Source organism: Lactuca virosa, chromosome 9 (assembly GCF_052849685.1).
Source record: "Lactuca virosa cultivar CGN04683 chromosome 9, Lactuca_virosa_CGN04683_v6, whole genome shotgun sequence".
Lineage (NCBI taxonomy): Eukaryota > Viridiplantae > Streptophyta > Magnoliopsida > Asterales > Asteraceae > Lactuca > Lactuca virosa.
This window is the reverse complement of record NC_136434.1, coordinates 5,749,582-5,777,304: the sequence shown is the minus strand read 5'-3', so window position 1 is coordinate 5,777,304 and position 27,723 is coordinate 5,749,582. Positions and strand designations below refer to the sequence as shown.

The window sequence follows — 27,723 nt, the reverse complement described above, 5'->3', positions numbered from 1 at the left end:
GGGTTTATATTCATTGACTTATAGTCTCTCAAAGTCGGGATATCAAAGCTGGAAATTTTATGTTTTTCAGCTTTTTTTATATTCTGTGATAGTTTTAAAACATGCATATCTCATTCGTTTGAAGTCGGATTGACATGAGGGTTTTTCCATAGTGTAGTTTATATTTTGTACATGATTTTAGACTATAATTTTGTTATTTTTGGGTGTTTATTCATTGACTTATAGTCTCTCAAAGTCGGGATATCAAAGCTGAAAATTTTATGTTTTTCAGCTTTCTTTGTATTTTGTGATAGATTTAAAACATGCATATCTAATTAGTTTGAAGTCGGAATAGCATGCGGTTTTTTCCAAAGTGTAGTATAGAGTTTGTACATGATTTTAGACTATAATTTTGTCATTTTTGGTTTCATATTCATTGATTTATAGTCTCCCAAAGGTAGGATATCAAAGCTGCGATTTTTTTTCTCAGCTTTATTTTTGTATTTTGTGAAATTTTAAAACATTGCATTGGACCCACTTTACCCGGTTCCCCGGGTTTTTCGGTTTTAGACCCACTTTACCCGGTTCCATTCGACCCACTTTGACATTTCTAGGTTTTCCGGTTCTAGACCCACTTTACCTGGTACCTTACCCGGAACCGGTTCCTATATACCGGTCTGGTTTCCGGTCCTAAAAAATCTCGTTAACCGGTTCCCGGGTTTTCCGGGTCCGGGTTTGGACCCACTCTCATCCCTAGTGTGGAATATGTTGGTTCTAAGACCGACGTGGCATCTCCATTTATCGTCCAATCATATATGGATATGATATCTCTTCAAAATTAATCCAGAACACAGACAGCGTCAGTTTGCCTGCTAAGATAGTCGATTCATCACTTGCGGTATGCCGAAATATTTTGTCCGTCTTCTAGCTCTTGCTCTTGTTCTGGTGACTGGAAACGTAGGATTCTTGATATTCGATGTGGTTGATGAATATGGAAGAGATGATTTTCCCGCTGAATTCGTTTTTGGTTCCGGAACTTCCGTTTATCAGGCATTTGCTCTTAATTAATTCATAACTTCGATCGATTGAAGTTTGAAGTGTGTGTAATTAATATTAATCAATTTGGAGGTAGGTAACTGTATGTGTCTATATATATGTGATAAGGTTGAAGGAGCAGCGCTGGAAGATGGAAGGAGTTTCAGCATTTGGGACGCCTACGCTCATTCAGGTAATAATAATTAATACTCATGTGTCTATATAATGCCCGACTACTCTTCCGTTGGATTTTCCGGTCAATCTCAAAATTGAGTTGGATCGATGGTTTCCTCCATCTGTACTGAATTTAATTAGGGGTGTTCGGTTGTAAGTTTTCAGTATATATTATATACAAGCATAAGATAGCCATTTGATTTAAGTTAAAGCTAAGACTCAAGAGTCAAGAGTCCTATCCTAGTATATGGACGCATTCCAAAGAAATTTTAAAATATTAATGCCATTTACACCTAATTTAACTAGTTACATCCACGTACTTCATTTGGGCATCTAAATTCCTTTCCATCTTCAATATGGAAATTAAGTCTGTCTAGCTCCAAATTAACCAAGTGTCCCGTATCTTGGATGATCCATATCAAAGTCTTTAGTGCAGCTTTATCACAACGCACAATGATGGAGGGCAATATGTAGTTGTGGAGTTTAGCTAGGGTTTCTTGAAAATTCATTTCAAAGCCTACACTTTTTATGGGGATACATAGCCAAGGGATAAACATTAATTGACTGGATGCTTGTAATTGACTCTATCTGTTTAGAACGTATCTAATTTGAATGATAGCTAGCTTGAGGATTTTCCTAAGATGATTATATATATATATATATATATATATATATATATATATATATATATATATATATATATATATATATATATATATATGAGGTTCAATAGAGAACCATAATTAACCAAGGAACCAATCTTTTTTTCAACTTTTAGAACTTATTTTTTATTAAAAAAAAAAAACTAAAAATACAGAAATTCATAACTTTTTATCATTTTTCCAATGATATCAAATTCGAATTTTTTTTTTTTAACGTCAAATTCACAATGTGAATTTTTGAAAATTCACAATGTGAATCCGGATTCATACGGTGAATCCGAAAAATATTTTTCACATTCATAATGTTAATATATGAATTTAGATATTTTTAGATTTTTTTTTCAATAAAGAATAAGCTTTAAAAATTGAAAAAAAGATTTGGTTCCTTGAAGAACCAATAATTATGGTTCTCTATTGAACTTTTCCATTTATATATATATATATATATATATATATATATATATATATATATATATATATATATATTATATGGATCCAAAATCTCAGGCTTCTGCGATGGAGCAAATGGAGACATAGCATGTGATGGGTACCATAAATACAAGGTACACACCGCACACCACAACCCACAGCTCATCTTTATGATAGGGTATGATAAGACCTCAATTAATCCACAACAGCTTAATACAACATGTTTAAGCAGATGCTGACTTCATACGATACAAGGTTTAATTAATGTTTTACATTACAAGTGAAGATAGTAGAATGCGAAATTTAAGTCGGTGCTTGTGCATATAGCTTTAATAGTTTCCTTGAGTTGAATTTGACTGCATCGGAATGTTGCAGGAAGACATTGAACTTATGGTAGAGACAGGTTTGGAAGCATATAGATTTTCCATCTCTTGGTCCAGACTCATCCCAAGTATGTTTGATCACTTATGGAAGATCAATATAATCACAAAACTTGGGTGACTCTTTCTTATTATGCATAGTCAAATTATTTTATGCAGACGGAAGAGGATCCGTGAATGAAAAGGGCTTACAATTTTACAACGATTTCATCAACAGGCTCATCGCCCATGGTTAGACTGACATAAGTAATTTACTGATTTATTTAGAATTGTTTGGTTATATTAATTGTTTTTTCAAATAAATATGTCAATGCAAGTTAAATTGTGTAACCAAACAAACAATGCCAAGGCTGAGCTATTCGTTTATCACCCAACAAAATGCAAATGCTGATTATATATAATTATGCAGGAATACAACCACATGTTACATTAAATCATATAGATCTACCGCTGATACTTGAACATGAATATGGAGGATGGCTTAGTAGAAAATCAGTGTACGTTAATTTCTAACTAAAACTGTGGTTCCATATATATATATGACCGACCACCTTGTGTTATAATTAAGGCGCATGATAATATATATTCAAAACGTAAATTATTGCAGGAAAGATTTTGTTGCATTTGCTGATGTATGCTTCAGGGAATTTGGTGATCGGGTTTTGCATTGGACTACCTTTAATGAAGCCAATTTATATGCTTTAGGTGGGTATGATACGGGTAGTTCACCTCCTGGGCGTTGTTCTTCTCCATTTGGGTACATTAACTGTAGCAGAGGCGACTCTACTACTGAGCCATACCTTGCAGCTCACCATATGCTTCTCGCACATGCATCAACTGTGAAATTGTACCGTGAAAAATACAAGGTAATTAAATTTCTGGTATTTAATTTCCATGATTTGCAAAACATATTTGAAGCTTTCATCAGGTTCACGCTATATATGAAAATTTATTTACCACAATGACACTTGATGGAAGATCCTAACATGAACTATATCAATATCATCTTTTGCGGAAAAAAAAAAAAAAAACATGCATTCACTACTTGTTGGCTAAATATATAAAGAAAGAAACATTTACTACTTGTTGGCTAAATATGAGTGATGATCGATGCAGGCCATGCAGCATGGTTCTGTTGGAATAAATCTCTTAGCCTTTTGGTTTGAACCTTATACAAATACAATACAAGATGTCAAAGCTACCCAAAGAGCCAATGACTTCTATTTGGGTTGGTGAGTTGCTACTACATAAAGTTTAAGCAAAAGCTATATGTTGCAAAAATGGGCAATATAGGCGACTTAAACTCATTTCATTATTTTGTTATAAGTCATTTAAGAGTAAATATATCCCATATCGGCCCATTAATTTTTGGCAAATGGGTCGAAATTACCACCTGTAGACCTCTAATATTTGTTTCATGGATCCTAGCTACTTGAGGTTTTTGAATCCCTTGGTGAATGGAGACTACCCAGAAACAGTGAAGAAGAGTGCAGGCAACCGAATTCCAACTTTTACCAAACTCGAATCAGAGAAAATCAAGGGTTCATTTGACTTCTTAGGCATAAACCACTATACAACATTATACATCAAGGACAATCCCATTTATCTTGAAACCGATACCAGGGACGTTTATGCAGACATGGCGCTTATATGTATGTATCTTACTTCATGATAGAAAATCACAAAAATGACCAAAAAAGGTAATAATGGCATAACACAAAAATGACCACCTTTTCAATATCTATCATAAAGTGATCACCTATTTTGCGAAAATTCGTGAAGTAGTTTTTTTCTGACATCATATTTTGTGAACTTTATTTTGTTTCCGCAAAAAATACATAATTTTCATTTTGCAAAAAAATTCTCAAAATTGGGTAACATAGGTATTTATTTATAATGTAAACAAAAATAGGTTTAGTGAAACAGTTTTGTTTGTCTTTCAAGCATTTGATTCTCATGAGGTGCCATGTTCAAGTCTCATGAAGGACTATTTATTTTGACATTTAAAGGAACTTGAAAATATGTGGAAAAAGGTCGTCTTTAAAAGGACTCGAATATGGAACCTCACGGCATGAAAACCAAACTTCTTAACCAGTTTTGTGTAGATACAAAGAAATATATCTCTTATTCAATTTCCTGAATTTCTTTTATTTCGCAAGATGACGTCAATTTTGTGAACTACGATGTAAAAAAAAATTTACAGAAAAATAAATTTTATTTTCACAAAATAAAGAAGTATTTATTTGAAATGTAAACAAAATAGGTCCAACAAAATTGGTGAAGGTGTTTGGCTATCAAATACCTTAACAATTTTGCTAGACCTAATATTGTTTAAGAAATACTTTTCTTATCAAATTTCGTGAAACTTTTATTATTTCACGAAAATGAAATTATGCTTTCACGAAGCGTTATCATTTGTGAAAAAATCATCATCTTCGAGAAAAGGTAAAGTTCGCGAAATTTGATGTCAGAAAATGCTATTTCACGAATTAGCAAACTCTTTCACGAAATAGGTGGCTATTTGGTAATAATTAAATTTTGAAAAAATGGTCATATGGTGTTATGATATTACCTTTGTGGTCATTTTTGCGATTAATACATTCATTTAACTGTTGCATTGGTTTCTCGTTTGATATATAAAAGTAATTAAATTAGATCACCCCGATAATTGCACATGTCTTCCTCTTGGAAGCAACCAAAATTGGCACTTAAATTTGCAATAAGTACTTTGTACTCTATAGATAAAAATAATACTAATATAATGTGTACATTTCTTTGTATTGTAGACAGTGGAATTGAATTCCCGATAACCGAGGTACGTTAACTTTAATGTTTGATCATGTGTTGTTATTCTTTTCTTATTATTATTTCCCTATATCCTCCTCTAGTACTTGTAAGGTATCAACTTGATCAATCGGAACAACAAGGAAAGAAACAGGGAAATAGAACTAAACGAGAGGAAAAGAGATTACTTACTTAACAAGACTTTTTATCACCGGAAAACTTAATGAGTTTAACTATATTTTATAACATTAATTAAGATCTTTTAATACCATTTAGTGATCACAATACAATGAGTGAGAAGGCAAACGGATAACAAGCTGCGCCGCTAAACCTTTTTGTATGATAAAGCCAATTCTTTTGAAGACTACATCCGTAGATCTAGGGGACATAACATTGCTTAAACGGGCATCCTAAACTAACACAAATACAACTTAAAATGTAAGTTTACAAAAATGCCCTTGAAGGCTTATTTCCTGAATTATGCCAACATTTTCCCTCCTAATTCAGGAACAAAGATGTTCTTTACTCTTAATAGACTTCTCATCTCTTCAAACTTCACTTTAGCCATAAATTTTGTGAGTATATCAACCCGTTGTTCAGTAGTCCCCACATGTTGTATGATGTTATCTCCTTTCTCAACCGGTCCATGTATGAAGTGGTATCTCGTGTCTATATGCTTGCTTCTTCTGTGGAACACCAGGTTCGTCATCAGTTCCAAAGCTGATTTGATGTCAACATACAACACTATAGGACTGATTATTCTTTTAGTTAACTCTCCTAGCATTCTTTGTATCCAAACTCCTTGACATGTGGCACTTGTAGCTGCCATAAATTTTGCTTCACATGATGAAAGTGCCACACTTTGTTGCTTCTGTGAGGCCTATGTAACAAGTTTTTCATTAAGATAAAATGTCATACTTGATGTGATTCTCTCTTTAATCACAGCTCTAGCTAAATCGTTATCTATATAGCTTATGACATTGTCTTCTTCACAACTTCTAACATACTCCAAACCATACATAGTTGTTCCCTTTATGTACCTCCAAATATGTTTCACGACTAGTAGGTGCTGTGAAGTTGGCATTTCCATAAAGCGACTCACTATTCCAACCAAAAACTCGATGTTTTTTTGGGTATGTGTCAGATATCTTAATCCACCAATAATACTTTTTTATAAAGTGGGATCAACAAGTTCTCCTTATTCATCTTTACTTAGCTTTTGTCTTGGCTCCATTGGGTACTTGTACGGATTACAACCAATCATACTTGATTTTTCAAGTATGGATTTTACATAAGTTGTTTGTTTTAAGGTGATTCCCTCCTTATGTTGACTTACCTCAATCCCAAGGTGGTACGATAATAACCCAAGGCCACTCATATCAAACTTGTTGCTCATTTGTTATCATCACCATGATTTGTAGTGACAATTAGATCATCCACATATATTCCAACTATTAGTGGATTTCTGTTTTTCTTCCTTGTGTAAACGACATACTCTTGTGGACATCTTACAAAACCTAAATCTTTTAGACATTTGCCTAGCCTTGAGTTCCAAGCTCTAGGAGCTTGTCACAATCCGTACAACGCCTTTAATAATTTGTACACCAACTTTGGCTTGTCTTTCTTCAGAAACCCTCTCGTTAAGTTACATAAACCCCTTCCTCTAAATCTTCATTAAGAAAGATTGATTTTACATCAATATGATGTACAATCCAACCGTTCGTAGCTTCCAAAACAAGTAGAATACACACAATTTACATGCTAACCACAGGTGCAAAAACTTCATCGAAATCAACCCCATGTTTTTGCACATAACCCTTTGCAACTAATCTTGCCTTGTGCTTCAAGATATTTCCATTTGGATCTCTTTTTATCTTGAAGTCCCACTTGAGACCAATGAGTTTTCTCCCTTTTGACAAATCTAGCAGCTTCCAAGTTTTGTTTTTCTCAATTGCACTTATCTCACTCTTCATTGCTTCTCCCATTCAACAATTCCTTTTGCCGTTGAGTAAGATGTGGGTTCCTCGTCATCACGTAGGAATAAAAATTCACTACAATCTTTATATATATCAGCCAAGGTGTGAATTTGAGTGGAGCTTTGTTTGTAGACGAGGTCGAGTTAGTTTCACTTGTTGCATGGAAAGATTCGGGACTTAATGGAATATTATGAGGGTTTTCAGGTACACCATTATCCTAATTTGTATTGTCTTCATTTGAGTTCTCTCCATGTTGCTCACTATCACCAGGGGTGTTTGTTTTCATCGAGATGTAATATATCGAAGGTGAAGATTTTGTTTGATGTTCTTTTGAACTTTGTTGCTTGCCCCCATTCCCATGTTTTATTTTCTTCGAAAATCACATCTCTACTTACTTGAATTGATTTTGTATCATGTATCAGGATCAATCGCTCTATAACCTTTCATACCTTTTTCTAACCCCAAGTGAACTAGCTTTTTGCTACAAACTTCTAATTTACTCAAATGCCTTCCAGTTACTGCATGTGTGCAATGTAGCCAAAAACTCTTACATGATCAATTCGTGGTTTTCTTCCGGTCCATGCTTCATATGGTGTACCATCTTTGAGAGCTTTAATGGTTGGTTACACGATTGAGAATGTAGATCGCATGAGTCACCGCTTCACCCCATAACACATCAGGAACTTTCAAGATTTTCAAACTACTTCTGGCCATCTCTACAACGGTGCGATTTCGTCTTTCCAGGACTCTACTCTGTTGTGGAGAGTAAGGTGTTGTATAGTGCTTGTTTACGCCACTTTCCTTGCAATAAGAGGTGAATCGGTTTGGAAGAAACTCACCTGCTTGATCTATACAAAGTGTTAAAATCTTCTCACCGGTTTCTGTAACGCCCGCAAATCCGGGCTAGTCAATTTAGAGACAATAAGCATCAAAAAATGAGTTTTTGATGGAATATTATTTAGAAGGATTAATCTTTTCCAAGTGGTAGTATATGTTACAAGGGTTCCGTACATATAAAGAACGCCGAAATCCGAGTTATAACAAAGAAGTTATGACCCGTCGAAGTTTTCGGCAAAACCGGCACGACACCGGGAGACGTAAATAGTGAATTTACGATAGATTACTTTTTAGCCTTAGTAATCTAAAAAAAAGTTATAGTATACGTTAAACCGAGAGCGTCCATAAAAAGAACGCCCAAATCTGACTTCGTATGTAAAAGTTATGAATTTTCTAAGATTTGGCATAGCAGTGCACGGCCAGAAACTCGAATTTTAGTTCGAGCGGTTTTTGGCATACGCGACCTGAATGATAGTTGAAGATCTCATTAATAGGAACTCAACGATAAAAAGACAGACGAAAACGGAGTCCGTATGAAGGAGTTACGAATTCTTCGCGGTCATTTAACAGTCTAATCTCCTCCTACTGTTAAATTTAAGATCGGTCGAGAAGTAGCCGACGGAGTCTAAATGAAAGTTGTAGATCTTGTTTTTACCTACGCGTGGAAAAAACGAACGTCGAAAACGGAGCTCGTATTCGAAAGTTATGAATTTTTGAAAATCAGCTGATTTCCACCCTGTGTGCGATGCCACGTGTCAGCACCAGGCTGTGCCTGGCTGTCTCCAGCGGGTCACGACGTGAATTTATGTTTCACAACGTGAAATGGCCTCCAGCCCCCTATAAATAGAGGTGCCGGGTGAAACCAATTCCTCACACCATCCCATTCTACTTTCTCTCTCTAAAACTTCTCTCTAGCTCCCCTTAAGCCCCCTAAAGTCTAGGTAAACCCCCTAGCACCCGAAGGAAGCCCTGAGGCTCCCGGAGTCCCGAGAAAAAGGGCCTTTCGGCTCGGAAACACTGCTCCAGCGAAGCCCGGTTTTTGATAAAACCCGTTGTAAGTGAGCTACGCCTACGCTATTTTTAATATAGCTTTTAATTAATTATAGTAACGTTATTAGGACCTTATAATAATTATTTGAGCTATTATTATGGGTTATATAAGTGTCGTTATAATATCTTTTTAACTACTCGCGGTACGGGGAATCTGGTTTAAAGGGCCGCATAGGGTTGTTGGAATTCAGAAGTGCTTTTATGCCGAAATGATCATGCCCTCCGGTGTTTCATGTCTAGCCCCTGTCTGTACATAGTGGTTGAGAAATATTGTTTCGTGCTTATAAAATAGTAATACTAGCAAGACTATTAATTAGTCTCGTCAAGCATTAGACTAAACTCTAGTGGTAATGATATTAGGTTTTGTCCGAGGAAGATTGTTTTAAGAGTAACGAAGTGCTGACCAAGTACCGAGTCACCGCCTTTCCAGGTGAGTGCATAGTTACTTTCATCTTACACATAGATATGACGTATTTTATAAATTACGTGCTACGTGTGTATACTGTCTGAATACTTGCTGTCTATGCTGGATGAAACGTTTTATACATGTTTTAAATGATCTAAACTGTATATGTATTTTATATCTACAAAATGTGTTGGGAAAAACATGGGTATATTAGAGGTGAGATAAATGATGAGCGATGAAAGATGAGAAAAATGATGAGGGATGAAAGATGAGATGAATGATTAGCGATGATATATGAGTGATAAAATATGGTGCGAAGCGATGACCTAAGTGATGAGTCAAAGCGATGAGCCAAGACGATGAGCCAAAGCGATGAGCCAAAACGATGAGCCAAAGCGATGAGCCAAAACGATGAGCCAAAACGATGAGCCAAACGATGAGCCAAACGATGACCCAAGCGATGGCCTCGTCATCTAGCAGAGTATGGATGACAACCACAGACTATTCTAGACAGTCTAGTAGTACACTAGCAGGCTCGCAACCTGTAGATGTTGTGAACGATGTGTTCACCCGGTGTACTCTAAAAACCCCTTGACAGGTATTGCGAGTGGACTCTCGAAAGCGATACTGTCAATAAACGAGATAAACCTTGGCGACTATGCCGACTTAGTGCCGATTCCTTATGATACTCCTTAGAAATGAATGAACGAGGAATAGCTGAATCTTAGGTTAGATCCTTAAGAGTAAAGAAGATAATGGGGATGGGTAATTGGGTTGATTGTTTGATGTTTAACATAATAATTATATTCTTGTGGGTTGAAAACCCTATGTACTCACCAGGTTTCCCAACCTGACCCACTCAAGCTTATTTGTATAACAAGTGTCGATATGAAGCTACTTTACACTGAGGGATTTAAAAGAGATGTAGATCACTAGTGTAAATGAATGTAAGTTATGTTTATGCTTATGTTTCTGTATTGACGATGACATCCCAAATGTTTTAAAAATGAATAAAAATACATTTCTTCAGAAATGCTTTGATAACGTATTTATCATATTTTACTGGGAACAAATTCCGCAACATTTTTATTAAAAGAAGTACTCTGATTTCTATAAAGCATAAACAAAATCGGTCTTTTCTGGCCGTGAAAATGGGGATGTCACAGTTTCCACTTTGACTTTTGCTTTAAATTCTTTAAATACTTGCAAGGCTTTATCCTTACTTTTCATTAAATATTACCACATAGCTCTTGTATAATCATCAACTAGCAACATGAAGTACTTTTTCCTGCTCCTGTAGGTGTGGGTGGCGAGATGGGACCACAAAGATCCCCACGCACGAGTTCAAGTCTAATTTTTGCTCTAAAGGTTGTTTGCATGGGATATATTTTTCGTGTTTGTTTTCCAACCAAACATCCTTCACACGGGTGGTGGGGTTATTGATATTAGCTAATCCCTCCATAATATTTGCATTATACATGTGTTTTAGGGACGAGAAACTTACATGGCCCAAGTGATTATGCCATAACCATGTTGGTTTGATTGTTTAGCCAAGTAGACACATAGATTCTTCTTCATCAAACGAGATTTTGTGCCGGCGATTTTGTTGGATTAGTGTCTAAGTCCATAACTATTTTGGTATGTACTTGACCTGATTATGAGCATGGTCCTTTTGGGTTGCTTTCACCATAGCAATATGTAGGATGAATTAAGGAGAGAAAGGTTTAATTATGATTTATTAATATATTATAAGAATAATATATTAAAGGAGAAATCATATTCTTTAATTAATATTAGTCAAGAATTAATTAAGAATTAATTTTGTGACTAAAAGAGATTAATTAAACTTAAGGGACTTATTGTGTAATTATAAGATAATTGCATAATTGGGCTATGGATCACCTTGGAATAATAGGTTAGACGAATTCTATGGGGAAGCCCATTAGAAATCGTCCAAGGCATGTTCCAGAAGGGGTCCATGGGCTGCTTAGGGCTTAAGCAGTCAGATTAGGGTTTCCTAGCTGTAAACCCTAATAGCCAGCATATATAAGGAACCCTTATGGCCCCAAAAACGCGGTGAATACTTCCTTTAGGGTTTCCAGCCGTTTTTGGTGCCTCCTCTCTCCTCCCTCTTCATCCAAGTTGTTTAGTGGTGTTTGTGACTCCATTAGAGGTGCAACACTTGAGGCACTAAGCTTTCTGAAGCCAAGGATTGATTGTTATTGCTATATAACAATCAAAGGTAAGATCTAAACCCTATTTTCAATTATAGTTTATTAGATCTAGGGTTTATAGCTTTGGATATTCGATTGCATGTTCATTAGACAAACTAGATCCAAAGCTATTAGGGTTTGCATGTACACCATAGGATTGATGTATTGCTCGAAACCCATTAGTGGTATCAGAGCCTAGGGTTGTTTGTTTGATGTATTTGATGCTATAGTTGATTATTCATGCTTAAAATCGAAAATTTTTGGTTTCTGGGGGCTGGACTCGCCGAGTCCATGGCTGAACTCGCCGAGTCCATAGTGAACTCGACGAGTCCAAGCTAGACTCGACGAGTCAGAGTCGTAGATGGAGCAGATTTCGGGATTTTGACATGTTTTGGCTGTGGATAATTGCCTAAAACGTTTTTTATTAATAAAATCCGATTTTTATCAATATTTGGAGATTATCCTTGCCAAAATAGAAGATAATTGTCAAAATTTAGATAATCTTTTGTTTTTATTAGATAAAGATTGATTATTTGTAATTTAGATTTGAATTATCTTGTGAAAAAGTTTCAATTTTCCCATTTAGGTTTTATAGTTTAAATTTGAACTTAAAAGTTTTGTTTTTTGAAATTTGAATAGTTGAACCCTAATGTTTTGAAAGGTTTCAAAATTTGTCCTCAAGTTTTGGAATTAAAATTTTTTGATTAAAAGTTAATTTTTGAAATATTTAAATTCTAAACCCTAATGTTTTGAAAAGTTCAAAACTTGCCCTCAAGTTTTGGAATTTAAAAGTTGATTAAAAGATTAATTTTGAAATGTTAAATTCTAAAACCCTCGTATTTTGAAAAAGTTTAAATTACACCCTTATGGTTTTATTTATTAATTAAGGTGTATAATTAAAGGAGATTTTATAAACCCATAAAGTTTTGGTTTACATTTAATTAAATTAAAAGTATAATTTATTAAATTAGACCACCTAGTATTTTAAAAGTGTAAAATACACCCTATACTATATATATGTAACATTAAAAGTCTAATATTATATATATGAGTAAAAAGTCAGTCTTACCGTTAGTAGGCCTCATTCACGAAGCTAGTCTATAAGGGGTGTTTAAGGAAATTGCCTATAAAATGGCGATTGAATGAGTATCCACTCTTACCCACCGCACTCTTGACTAGTGGAGGGTCGTTAGCCGAACGGGTAGGATAGGACGAAACCTTCCATTATAAGTATAATGAAGTACAAAGTAACTAAATGCTTTTATAAATTCCCAAATCATAGTTACTTTAGGCAAAATGTGAAATTGTATGCTAATCCATGGAATTACACTTCACACCCTTGCCAAACGTTAGTGGAGCGTGCGTGGTTAACCGGCACACTAATTTGGTGTTGACATTGGTAGTGAAGGGTGGCTCGATGTTTATCATAGATCAATGGAGCGTGTGTGGTTAACCGGCACATTGATTAGGTGATAGTATCATTGAGTGCATCACGTAGATTCGTATGGTTATTCACACCTTGTTTGTGATCCTCGGCATCCCAATCGCAAATTTGAAGGGCATAATCGAGATTAAACATGCCATTGAAAAGTTCAATGAATCTCAAAAGACCTAGGAGTTTCAATTCATTTAAAACTTAAACTTCTTTTTCGTTTTTCATGGTGGGAATTGGTAAATCGTCATTTACCTACCTTCAAATATTCTGCAACTAGATTACGACATCCCTCTTCTAGGTTGTAGAATATTGTGTTGGATCCTAGCCTTGATGTTCCATTTGGGTGTTACATCAAGGATTCTTATCAACTAACTTGAATTTTCTCCCGTTTTGTAGATGTATAAATCTTACAATGGTCTTCCCAAGTCCCTTGGAACAAACTTTCCAAATGAAGATGACGTTCCACGATACGATCAAGGAAATGAGAATCATGCTTCACTTCCTTCACCTCCTCCAATTAATCTCCCTAACCCACAAGTTCAAAGGCTTGAAAAGTTCAAGCTCACTCAAGCCCTTTTGGCAAGTAAACACGAAGATGGAAAACCTGTGTGTGTACACATCTTAGAGATGAAGTCACACATTGATAGGTTAAGGATGATGGGTGTCGATATCTCAGAAATGTTGGCTGTTGACTGGGTTCTTCAGTCACTTCCTCAATCATATAGTGAGTTCGTTAGAGAGTACTATATGATGGACCATGACGTGACCCTCATTGATTTGACCTATTTGCTTATAGCTGTTGAATCAGAAATGATTTGGCGTGCTGATCGAGCAAATTTGTCTGGCAAATCAAACTCCCAAACTTCAATGGACATTGAAAATGGTGACATTGGAAATCCAGAAAAGGTAAATTCTGAGATAGTTCCTTGTGCCATTCTAAAAGAGTCCATCTGCTTCTACTGCCAAGAGAAGGGGCATTGGAGACGAAGCTGCCCTGTTTACCTGAGAGATCTAAGAGATGGGAGAGTCAAGACGTATGGCTCTACTTCAGGTAAAATTCATTAACTAACTCTATAAGTTCCTATTCTTTGATTCTTAATACATGATGTGATAAGATTACATTTTGATGTTTTTGCAGGATCAAAGAAAAGAGAGGAAGCTTAAGGAAGAAGCGTGCTGAATCTGATCATGAAGAAATGGATATCGATCGCATGGATTCGAAGATCAGATTTTTGAGCTGCTACTCTAGAGTTAGGATAGATTGATAAGAAATATGTGATAGCATAGTTTTTCAGTTGAATTGCATTGTAAGGACAAATTTTTCCGCAATAATATAAATTTTGATTTTGTCTTATTTATTTATCCTTGCAGTGGCATGTATGAAAAATTGATGTTTGAATATTTCTACTATTAGCAATAATGGATTTGATTCTTAATTATGTTATTTGTGGAAATGTCGAGAATTTGCCAAATAAAGGAAGATTCTCATCGCCCAAGTTTCAATTGGACAGAAACTTGGAATCATACAACTTGGTTGGGTGATGAATGAGAAACTTCATATTTGGAAATTAGACTAATTCTTTGGCAAAGTGTCAAGAGAAGGACTAGGAGATCGAGTACACTAGGTTGTGCGTTGATCAAGTCCACCACGAGAGTGATAAAGATATTCGTCATGATTTACTAAAGTTTAGTAAATATGGTTATACTTACAAGATTAAGTATAATTCTGAGTTGATCGAAAGAGTTTCAAACGATAGCAGAACGAATAAGAAGAATCAAGTAGGCAGAAAGATAAAAGTTTCTCTATTCTAAGAAGAAGGGAGAGTACCTTTTATTGTGTTTTATGATAGGTATTAATGATTAAGAACCATGTCTCAATTGATCCTCTAAGTAAGTCTTAGTGCAATTGCATGTCTAAGTAGAGGAATCGAGAATTGTAGAAATGGTTAAATCAAGAAGTCAATCATACTTCGTTCCAATATCAAGTCTTAGAGTCAAGATTCTGACATGAGTGACAAGTCTTTAGTAGGTTTATAACAATCAACAAATGTGGAATTGGAAAAAGTCTTCTTATTCCTGCACATTTGAAATTGGTAAGTTGTGATGTCTTGGATAAGACAAAGACCAACCAGGACCAATTGTGTGAAGTGTTAAACTTGACAAAAGGCTACACTAACTCTTGAATATTTGTTTGTCAAGAAATGTTTCTTGACAAGAGAACCTTATATGTCAAGGAGTCAGTGGGAGTCTTAATGGTCTTGAAAAGTTTCAAGAACAAATCAAGAGTAAACCTAGTTAATCATCACTAGCGCACGACTTGAGGCTTATAACCTATCGTGTTGACATTATTTTGTTTCTGTGCCATTCCAATTAAGCTAAATATGTATGTGAGTTCTATGAGTTCTCATTTGAATGCATAAAGACAAGCACCTTGATCAATGGAAGGTACATTGATATGTAAGGGCGAGTTGCTAAACTACTTGGAAGACATGGTGGGCACTCGTATTACGATGAGGCAAGAAATCAAGATTGAGAAAGTTCAGTCCATATGTTTTTGGATTTGTCGCAAACCTTCGTTTTGGCAAATTCACATGGATAGGAACACATACACCATAAAATCTAAGTGACATAAGGTTTCCCTCCTTCATGTAAATGATTGTGAGGAAATGCTTTCACTAAGAGAGATTTTAAGAAGATAGCAATTGTGAAAATTGTATTCTCAAATTCGATTATGATTACGGCATCCCTCTTCATAGTTCGAATTGTGAGATTTGGCAATTAGTTTGTACATTTGGGACTTAGTAACATAAGTTCTGAATTTGTCTAGACACACATATGAGCTTTCTAAGGAAAAGGTGTATGAGTTTAAAAAGCTTAGATAAAGGCTTATCAAAGCATCAAGTATTAGAAATATGAACTTAAGGAATTCAATAAGCATTGTTCTCTGGAAGTTCAGTTGTTTTCTGAATACATGTCAAAGCTAGTGGGAGCATAAGTGTTATGCTGGTAAGAAAATAATCATCATGATAGTGGGAGCATGATTATTATGGTAATTATTGCAAGTTAGCGATATTAATTATAGAAAACAAGAGTTATACTTTGCAAAGTCGCAAGGGTTGAAAAATTGTTTTGCTATAATTAAGGGAGAGAATATTATACTTCGTTTCAAAATTCTAAAGCTTAGATCGAGAAATGTTAATAAATTTAGTCAAGGATACATAGTGCATTCTCAATATTCGATTATGATTACGACATCCCTCTTCATAGTTCGAATAGTGGGAACATGGCACATCAAATATTATGGCAGAAGGATGATAAAGTATCATGTCTTTATGTGAGACATTATGCATCGTGTCCAATACGGTTCGGGTATAGGATCGATTGCATATGCTATAATATTTGACCATTCTAAAATTTTCCAAATGCCTAGGGCATTAAGAGGGAAAAAAGACTAGAAATGGTTTTGACTAAAATAATTAAACAACTATCAAAGGACGATCTGAGGTTCACTGAGGATTTGTCGCTTGTGAGTAGTTAGAAGTATAGTACTGGATGGACTATATTGACATTATTATGAATAGATAAGATTCTATTAAGAATGAGTTATCATATGGAAAATATGGAAATGTTTTCATTAATGGGAGTTGGATATTAAGAAATATGTCTAGATTAGAAACTTTTATGCGAGAAGGATGTTCAAAGGAATGTACTTTGAATGTGAGACTTCACGTCTATGGAATTGTATTGTAACAATTTCCGATAGAATACCTTGTAATTTCATTAGCCGGGTCTTGGTGACTTTCGTGCTGTGACATTACGAAAGAATCATTGCATAAAATGTTAGAATCTGACATATTATAAAAGTGGTAAGAATTTGGTATTCTTATACTAATAATAAGGATTGGGGATTGTGAAATGAGTTTCATTGGAAAGGTTTTTCAATTGATCTATTTCACAAAGTATGGACCATAGGAAACCAAAGTGTGCATGCTTGGAGCATGGGACAACTGTGGTTATAATTCGAGTAATAAGTTGATTTTCTGAAACAGTAAGCAATGAATAATGAGTAATCAATATGGTGTTTAGATAAAAGTGTTTTTATTTACGCTCAAAAGTTTTGGGGCCATATAGGATTAATATTATTATTGCGTTTCACTTTGCATGTTTTGACTTCCAGAATAACTGGGTTATTCGAACCTCCACATTCGGTCATACGTTGGAAGTAGGTATGAAGGAAGACTGTCATGAATCTGTCTGTAGATTGTCTAAGTGTTTAGACATAACACAAGTTTGTTGCAGAGTTCATGAGTGCTTTAATAAGATTAGAGTATTGGATCAAACCCACGCTCACTTGAATCACTTCATGGCTTTTATCATGAGTAATTGTGAGACGATAACATTGTATATTTTTTAAACCGAGACGTGTGAGTTGTTATTTGTTGGTCGGTTGCGCATTGATAATAAGAAAACGCACCAGTAACTTGGTGTTATAAAACTTATTGTTGTGTGTGATTCGATCAGTAAATGCAAGCGAGCATTTGAGTCGAAGTTTATCCATTCCTTTTACCCAAAGTGGGATAAAAGCGATATCTGTGGGCCCCTCGATGATTTAGTGATGACCCTAAGCGCTTGGCCAAGTCGGGACTAAGTTGATGTGTTCAATTGTAGTCTATTGTCAGTCGTCATAAATCGGAAGTCGGGAAACAGTATAGAGAGAATGATCGAATTTCATGTCTTGTGTCTATACGATATCTTGAGAATGGAGGAATATATGATCCCTTATCTAAAGGACACGCGTATCTGATAAGATCAGAGTTGACAGCTGTTTTTGAAAGCTATGATTGCTGATCAGGTTCTGAAGTTATGCAAAATAGTTATTAGACTTATCCAAGTGGGAGACTGTTGGATTAGTGTCTAAGTCCATAACTATTTTGGTATGTACTTGACCTGATTATGAGCATGGTCCTTTTGGGTTGCTTTCACCATAGCAATATGTAGGATGAATTAAGGAGAGAAAGGTTTAATTATGATTTATTAATATATTATAAGAATAATATATTAAAGGAGAAATCATATTGTTTAATTAATATTACTCAAGAATTAATTAAGAATTAATTTTGTGACTAAAAGAGATTAATTAAACTTAAGGGACTTATTGTGTAATTATAAGATAATTGCATAATTGGGCTATGGATCACCTTGGAATAATAGGTTAGACGAATTCTATGGGGAAGCCCATTAGAAATCGTCCAAGGCATGTTCCAGAAGGGGTCCATGGGCTGCTTAGGGCTTAAGCAGTCAGATTAGGGTTTCCTAGCTGTAAACCCTAATAGCCAGCATATATAAGGAACCCTTATGGCCCCAAAAACGTGGTGAATACTTCCTTTAGGGTTTCCAGCCGTTTTTGGTGCCTCCTCTCTCCTCCCTCTTCATCCAAGTTTCTTAGTGGTGTTTGTGACTCCATTAGAGGTGCAACACTTAACGCACTAAGCTTTCTGAAGCCAAGGATTGATTGTTATTGCTATATAACAATCAAAGGTAAGATCTAAACCCTATTTTCAGTTATAGTTTATTAGATATAGGGTTTATAGCTTTGGATATTTAATTGCATGTTCATTAGACAAACTAGATCCAAAGCTATTAGGGTTTGCATGTACACCATAGGATTGATGTATTGCTCGAAACCCATCAGATTTTTAGATTGCAAGACTTTCATTAACAACCTACCTTTTTCATCGAGAACCCACATGTAAGAACCATACATAACGATTCTATCACCATTTTGAGCCAACTGTCCTAAGCTAATAATATTGTTGCATAGTCTTGGTGTAAAATATACTTCCTTGAGTTCTCAATGTTCACCCTTCTTGTATTTAAAAACGATAGAACCCCTTCCTTCGATTCAAACTCTAGTCCCATCTCCAAATTTGACAAAAACTTTAGCTGAGCTATCAAGTTTTCGAAATTTACCTCTTTCACTCGTCATGTGGTTGCTAGCCCATTTGTCAAGGCACCATACTTAGGACTGATTAAATACTTATTCCCTCTCTCTTAAGGTTGGATTTACTTTTTATTCGTTTAGCATGTCTTCATGTTTAACATCTTCATTATGCAATGCTGCAAGTAACAAGGCTGGTGTGGCATCACTGACATCCAGAGTTAGATTTGTTTCTTGATTCCTTTCTTTTTGTGGGTTCTTGCATTCAGAAACATAATGTCTGTATTCTTGGCGGTTATATCATTGTATCTTACTTTTGTCATGGTTTTGAGTTTGATTTTGACAATGACTTCCTCTGCTCTGGTGATTTCCACCTCTTCTATGACCTGAGTTGTTCCAACTTCCTCTTCCACGACCTTTTCCTTGTCCCTCACGGTTACTCGAATTACCCCGTTGGTTGTTTCTTGACTCTTGCCCGTTGTTTTGCTTCTTGTTTCTTTCTGACCATTCTTCACGGGTTAAGAGCAATTTATTTTCGTCTACTTCTTGATGTACTTAAATGCGCACTTCATGTGCTTTGAGTCTACCAACCACTTTTTCAATTGTCATTGTATCAAGATCAACGACTTGATCGATGGTTGATGCAATTTGAACAAACTTAAAGGGAACGACTCGTAGAATCTTCTTGACTAAGTATGCTTCATTCATGGTGTCACCCAATGTTCGGATGTTGCTCACGATATTGTTGATTTTTGCTGAAAAATCATCATCCGTCTCAAATTCTTTCATGCTAAGAATCTCGAATTCAGCATTTAGTCACTAAAAAATCATATACTTAGTCTTGAGTGTTTCCCACACTTCTTTTGCCATTTTCTTCTCCGCTATCAACAACAAGTTTTCTTCCGGGATGGCTTGATAAATAGCTTTCATGGCCATCTTATCCTTCTTGACACCAACTGGGTTCTGGGATTTTTTTTGGCTCAATCGCATCCCAAACTTCATGTGTTTGCATGAAGACTTTCATCTTAATCGCCTATGCAATGTAGTTGTAGTTGGTTTTGGTCAAGACAGGATACTGCATCTTCAGTCCTTCCATGGGTGGGGATGTGATCGATTGGTTTTTGCTCTGATACCAAGTGTAAGGTATCAACTTAAGGATACATTGGTGCCTAAGGAAGAAATCAGAACAACAAGGAAAGAAACAAGGGAATAGAACACAACGAGCGGAAAAGAGATTACTTACTAAACAAGACTTTTATTGTTGGAAAACTTAATGAAAAATAACTAAAATATTTCCCTTACTTATACTAATAAAAAAAGCATCCTAAACTAACACAAATACTGCTTAAAAGGAAAGTTTCCAAAAATGTCCCTGAAGGCTTATAACCTGAATTATGCCAACAGTACTAAATCTCTTATTATTATTTTTTTTAAATCTCAGTTCCCCATGATTCCAATCGGTCTGGAAAAGCTCCTTAACCATCTGAGGGAGGAATATGGGAATCCTCCTATCTACATCCATGAAAATGGTATACATCGAACATCTTAATTAGTACTTCATATATATATGAGTATATATAAATATGAGTGTATGATATATATGGACATGTATATCTTGTTCTAACTTATGATAGGGCAAGTACAAGCACGTAATGGAACACTGATGGACACCCCAAGGGTAGAGTACTTACATGCATATATTGGTGCTGTGTTGAGTGCACTAAGGTATGCCTCTGCTCGAACCTATGAAGGAAAGGGCACGTACACATGCATGGATGATGCTACTTTCTACTCAATCCTTATAAAAAAAATTCACCTTTAAAGAGCTTTATATATATATATATATATATATATATATATATATATATATATATATATATATATAATGCTCATCTGTTATGGTTCTTTTGGTCTATGACATGCTAACAGGAATGGATCAAACACGAAGGGTTATTTTGTCTGGTCCTTCGTTGATCTCCTTGAGATGGTGGGTGGCTATAATTATGGTTATGGTCTTTACTATGTTGACCTTGATGAGAAGGAGTTGACACGATATCCTAAGCTTTCTGCATATTGGTACACCAATTTCTTGAAAGGAAACAACATCACTCCCATAATTCCATACTTGAACCTAATAAAAGACTCTTTTTCTAATTAACATGATTAGCTTTTGGCTTAAGTACTAATATTGCTGTGACACTCATTTTTCATCATCATAAGCACGTATGTATAAGTGGTACTACGAAGTTGACCCTACTTCACTACATTTCTACAATATGAATAACATGTAATTTGTTTAGAGGGAACCACATGGACACCCTATGATTATTTTCCAGTTATATATATATATATATATATATATATATATATATATATATATATATATGATAACACCTAAAAGGTTGAGAACGCGAAAACAATTCTAGACCAATCAATATATAATGGTATATTTGTAAATGTGTAATTTAATTAAATTATAATAAAATTAAATTAAATTGTATTTTCTGAAATTTAGGGATTCTGTTACCAAAAAAAGAATTGATTTTTTTTCTTTTTTTTAACAGATCGTAAAAATAATTTTTATTAATTTTTTTTCTTTCAAAATAAAAACCTCACGCTTTTTCCTTTTACCATTTGATTTATGTGTGATTTCATTCATATATGATTATAAAAACATAATATGGTTTATAATTTTATGAAATTAGTGTTTTACTATAATATGAAATATTCAAATACATATATGTTCATACATGAATAAGGTTATATTAATTTGTTCATAAATGAATATACTAGGGAACAAATTCATACATTTATACTAAACAAGCCATAAATGAGTATACTAACACTATAATCGTAATTAAATATGCTAAGAATGAATTCAATACAACTATAATCATAATTGAATAAAACGCAATTGTGTCACCCGACTTCCCTTTTCCATAGGATTCTTCCATTCTTTCTATCCAATACAAGTATAATCATATTTGAATAAAACGTAATTGTGTCACCCGAGTTCCCTTTTCCATAGAAATCTTCCATTCTTCCTATGTGTATATTTTTGTCTGATCAAGCTATTGTATCTGCATCAACATAAAGCCCAATATTTATAAATGAATAAGACCTGAGTGAAAAAAAAAATGTAATATAGTAAGCCAAACTGTGATATTCACTGTTCATAAATGAATAAGGTGTTAGTTAAAAAAAAAGAGCTTAACGTCTTAAGCCAATTTTATTTATTCATTAATGAATAGATCAACAAAACATAATTAATAGTAGAGATATGCCCACGACTTTTGTTGATACTTTAACAGAGTTGTTTTTGCAATTTAACAAAGTGTAAAAATAACTACATATAAAACAAATTCATATGTCTTGTCTTTTGACCCAATAAACAAACCCGGTGCATAGTCGAATTCTCTATTTTTATACATATCAATGCCATGAATCTAAGTATAAAAACAAGATATATAATATTAATATTGCAGGAAACTATAAAAAACTGAATTTTAAGGGGGACAGTGAATCCAAAATCAAAAGCCTAAAAATTCTAGGGTTACCTTCAAATTGGTAACAAGAAAACAACGGGAACTAATCTGGCTATCCAACCGGATTACAAACACCATTTGCTGCTGTTGGCACATTAGATTGCGTCGCCGACGACTCCATGGCCTCCGCCGCTTTTGATGTAGCAATCGGTCTCTGTATATGTCTCTCTGTCGCAATCGGTCTCGGCACATTAGTGAGGAGGCTCAGTAGTGTCAGCGGCATGAGATGATCTTGATGAACAGATGGTGCTCTCGTGGTGTGTAGATGATGAAGGCGTGCCCTAGGTATAGAGAGAAAAAGAGAGAGATCGAGGAAGAGAAAGAGATACAGGAAATTGGAAGGAGAAAGAGAGAGAGAGTGAAGTATGTGAGAGGTTATAGAATTAAATAATTATTTAATTACTATTATACCCTTTTTTCCATTTAAAAGTTACATTTTCATACCAATAATTTCAGAATGTACATAAATGGCCCGATGAATAATAGCCTTAGATTTTGATATTTAGATGGTTCAGATCTGTTCTCGCGTTCTCAACCTTTTAGGTGTTCTCATTTGATCCTACTCATATATATATATATATATATATATATATATATATATATATATATATATATATAAGGGAGCGTTCAATCGAGAACATTTCTTACTGCGAGAACATTTGAGAACAAATTTGCACCATTTAATTTTTTTAATTAAAACTGTAAAATAATATTCATAAAATTAGTCAATTGTTACAAACAATTAAAAAACCCACTAATCAAAACAACTCACCACCCAACCAACACCACCCATCACCACTACCTACCACCCACCACCACCTCCACCACCACCACCAACCACCACACCCACCACCATGCACCACCACTCATCACTACCGACCACTACCATTCATCACCACCACCCACCTCCACCACCACCCGCTACCACCACCCCCACCCATCAACCACAAACCACCACCCACCACCACCATTACCACCTAACTCCACCACCTTCCCCACCCACATCAATCTCCCATTACCACCAACCACCACCATCCACCACCACCTACCACCATCACCACCTATTACCACCCATCACCACCCACCACCACCACCCATCACCACCACCTCTACCCACCACACACCAAAACCAGCACCCGCCACCACCATCCATCACAACCGACCACCACCACCCATCATCACCACCTGCCCCCATCACCCCCACCCACCACCCACCCACTACCCACCATTATGACCACCACCTGCCATTACCACCAACCAACCCACCACCCATCACCACCACTCGCCTCCACCATCTATCATCACCACCCCCACCACCAACCACCACCACCCATCACCACCGACCACCACCACCTATCACCACCACCAGCCTCCACCACCCATCACCACCCCACCCATCACCCACCAAAACCACCATACACCATCACCACCCTCACTACCAACCGCCACCCACCCACCACCACCACCTATCACCTTCACCCGTCTCCACCACCCATCACCACCGCCACCTGCCACCCACCATAATCACCACCCTACATGTCACCCCCACCACCCTTCACCACCATCACCACCTACCACCTACCACCACCAAACATCATTACACACCACCACCACCCATCACCACTACCTATGATTATGTGTATATAATCACATGTGATTATTTGTATTTAATCACATATGATTTATATGGACAATATTCTTTTTTGTCCATATAAATCATGTGATTAGATACATATAATCACATGTGATTAGATATATTTAATCAAATGTGATTAGATATATTTAATCACATATGTCATTATTGCGTTCTCGATTCAATAATTATTTTTTGTCAACTTTAATCATATGTGATTAGATACGTATAATCATATGTGATTATATGTATCCAATCACATATGATTTACATGAACAATACATTTTTGATGTAATTAGATGTATTTAATCACACACGATTAATATGGACAAATATTTGTTTTTGTGTACTTGATTCAATATTTTTTATCGTGTATATAATCACATGTGATTATATGTATTTAATTACATATGATTTTTATGCACAAGATTCATTTTTGTCCATATAAATCATATGTGATTATATACATATAATCACATGTGATTATATACACAAGAACAACTATTGAGTCGAGAAATAAAAAATGTAATTATATGGTTAGATACATATAATAACATGTGATTATATACATCTAATCACACATGATTTATGTGAACAATATTTATTTTCGAATTTTCGAATTAAATAGTAAGTCCCACGTATTTAATTACATGTGATTTATATGGACAAAATTCATTTTTTCTTACTCGATTCAATAATTGTGCTCGTTTACTTAATAATATTTGATTATATGTATCTAATCACAAATGATTATAGGGACAAGATCATTTTCCATCAAATATTTTTTTGCAATCTCGATTTAATAATATTTCTCATGTATATATTCACATGTGATTATATGAAGTTAATCATATATGATTAATACGGATAATATTCATTTTCATATTTTCAATTCATTAATTTTTCATATATAATTTAGAATTTTTTATCAACAAGTAAATTTAATATAATTATGTACTAAAAAAATTATTTTTTCTATCTTCCACCCATTCAATCCAACTAAATATAATTTTTACACCTAATAATAATCTAATTTAAGCCAAAATTTTATTTTAAAGTATTATTATATATAATAAGTTTTTTATTATTTTAAAATTATAAAAATATTAACATTTTTAATATAAACAATGAATAAAATTGATTTTTATAATCATTGTTAAATTTTATTTATGATTACCAAAAAATAATAGTTACATGATAATGGATAAACAAAAGGAAAAAATTTATAAAATTTGATATGTTTTGTGTCTTTTTTATTAAAATCTAAAGACCACCTTTGGATGTTGAGGAGAATCAAACTCACGAAGTAATTGGATGGATTTGTATATTTACTTTTCCTTATCTTTTTAACATATTTCTTTTTCTATTTACTTTTCCTTATCTTTTTAACCTATTTTTTTTAACGGCGGTGCATAGCCTCAGGTGGCTTCACGAATCACAAAGCTTAAATCCAATGTTTCATCTCTTTAATCATTCAAACTATCTTTCCACATTTATGTGTATTTTTTAATTCTTGTTGAATCATATATGTGTGGTATGAATATATTATCTTAAATCACGAAGGAACCGAGTTTGAAAAAAAAATCGAATATCTTTCGCTTGTATCTAAGGTTTTTATTGAGCTTGAATCTCATTTTGGGTTTGGGGATAAACTTTTTGGCGGAATTTCTGACTGAGATAGGCAGGAAGTACGAGATGGTGGATGAATTTGATGCTAAATCGAAGGAAAATGGGGTTCAGATGCTTGATTACTTTATTCACAATTTGTTGAAGATCATTTTCATGATTTTGGCTCCAACGTGAAATGTAAATATGATAAGGAGGCTAGTAAGTAGGATGATAAATGGACCGCATTCGACATAGTTACAGGAAGAGAAAAACATATACAAAGAGAGAGAGAGAGAGAGAGAGAGAGATCTACCAGGAGAAAGGAGCTGACTGTTGCTGAAAATCACGAAGCCTGACAGAGAACGAAGGCGGCGGCGGTGCCGGAGAAACGACGATAACTCCATGATTTCCGATAAGAGCTTGTCGTCGACAGATTCGATGGCGGCGACCGGTGAAACCAGATCTTGTCGCCTTCTTCAGATCCAATGAACGTGATCGGAAAATGGTGGCCTTCTAGTTCAGATCCTGTAGAAATCTAGTGGTCAGTGAAATGATATCGTGAAATATGATATCCGGTGGAGATATCTCGCCGGAGATGACTGGTTGACATGTAAATGTGTTTTTTGTTGTGTGAATTCAAAGCTTACATTCATATATTCAAGTCCTCTCTCCTCCTTCCATTCTCACATGCTAGACTATCAATCACACTATCATAAATGAAGACCAAAACCTTTTGACAAATAAGTGTGGTGATGAAGCGAACGATTTCTACTTCAAATCCGATGAGATCCATCGAAACGAGATATGATGGGTGCTAGACGAGATCCAGTGGCGGTGGCCAGTGTAGCAAGATCTGGTGACGTTTTGGGAAGAGTGGAGGTAGATGAAGGTAGTTTTCGATGTTAGGTGGTGGTAAACAAGCAAATCTGGAGTGTAGAGGCGGTAGTCGGGTGGTTTCCGACGGTGGGAGGCGGAGGGAGACGACAAACAAGAAGATCTGGATATGGTGAAAAGGCACAGGTGTGGTGGTTCTGGTAGCACTACGGTGGTTCCGACAGCGGTGGTTTGGTAGTGGACCGGTGGTCCAATTCTAGAGAGAGTGTAGGGGAGAGAGAATGTACGTGTGTATGAGTATGTGAGGGACATCAGATTATTTTAAAACAAACACGCGTGTTTTTGAACTCATAGGCTAAAAAATGTTCTCAAATGTTCTCATCTCTCTCTCTCTCTCTCTCTCTATATATATATATATATATATATATATATATATATATATAGGCTTAGGTTATTCTATTCAAAGTAATTATTGTGTTATTGTATGCATAAATGTACGTCAATCAATTTTACTTATTTTAAGAAAGTGATTAATATATATTATTGAATTAAATATAATTGAAAATTATCATCTAATTTAATTACAAGGGTATTTTAGTCAATTAATATAGATTTAATAAAGGAAAATTGCATATTTTAAGGGATCATAAATTCTATTAATTTTAAAAATCTGATTTTACGAATTATAATTATTTTAATTCGGACATTCTGACAGAATATGTTTATTTATTTAATTATTTACTCAAAAATAAAAATATTCTTGAACCATAAATAATAAAAATATTCTTGAACCTAATTCTTGATC

The 27,723-nt window shown here is 34.9% G+C and overlaps 1 protein-coding gene across 6 annotated transcripts; it reads left to right on the top strand.

The window, feature by feature from the left end:
* Positions 1–809: 809 nt before the first annotated feature.
* On the top strand, positions 810–21,532 carry LOC145136930 (beta-glucosidase 11-like). Of its 6 annotated transcripts, none has more exons than XM_079071041.1 (13): positions 810–1,029; positions 1,144–1,207; positions 2,358–2,413; positions 2,655–2,730; positions 2,819–2,890; positions 3,069–3,156; positions 3,267–3,525; positions 3,776–3,891; positions 4,088–4,311; positions 5,446–5,474; positions 20,740–20,827; positions 20,933–21,023; positions 21,228–21,532. In XM_079071041.1, exons 1-13 carry the CDS (start codon positions 880–882, stop codon positions 21,454–21,456), a joined length of 1,542 nt encoding a protein of 513 aa, XP_078927167.1. In that variant the 5' UTR covers positions 810–879; the 3' UTR covers positions 21,457–21,532. The 6 variants fall into 6 exon arrangements, with proteins under 6 accessions (XP_078927167.1, XP_078927170.1, XP_078927165.1 ...); XM_079071044.1 differs by lacking the exons at positions 20,740–20,827; positions 20,933–21,023; positions 21,228–21,532 and adding exons at positions 9,667–9,736; positions 11,013–11,080; positions 11,202–11,398; XM_079071039.1 differs by lacking the exons at positions 20,740–20,827; positions 20,933–21,023; positions 21,228–21,532 and adding exons at positions 13,757–14,411; positions 14,499–14,714.
* Positions 21,533–27,723: the final 6,191 nt, after the last annotated feature.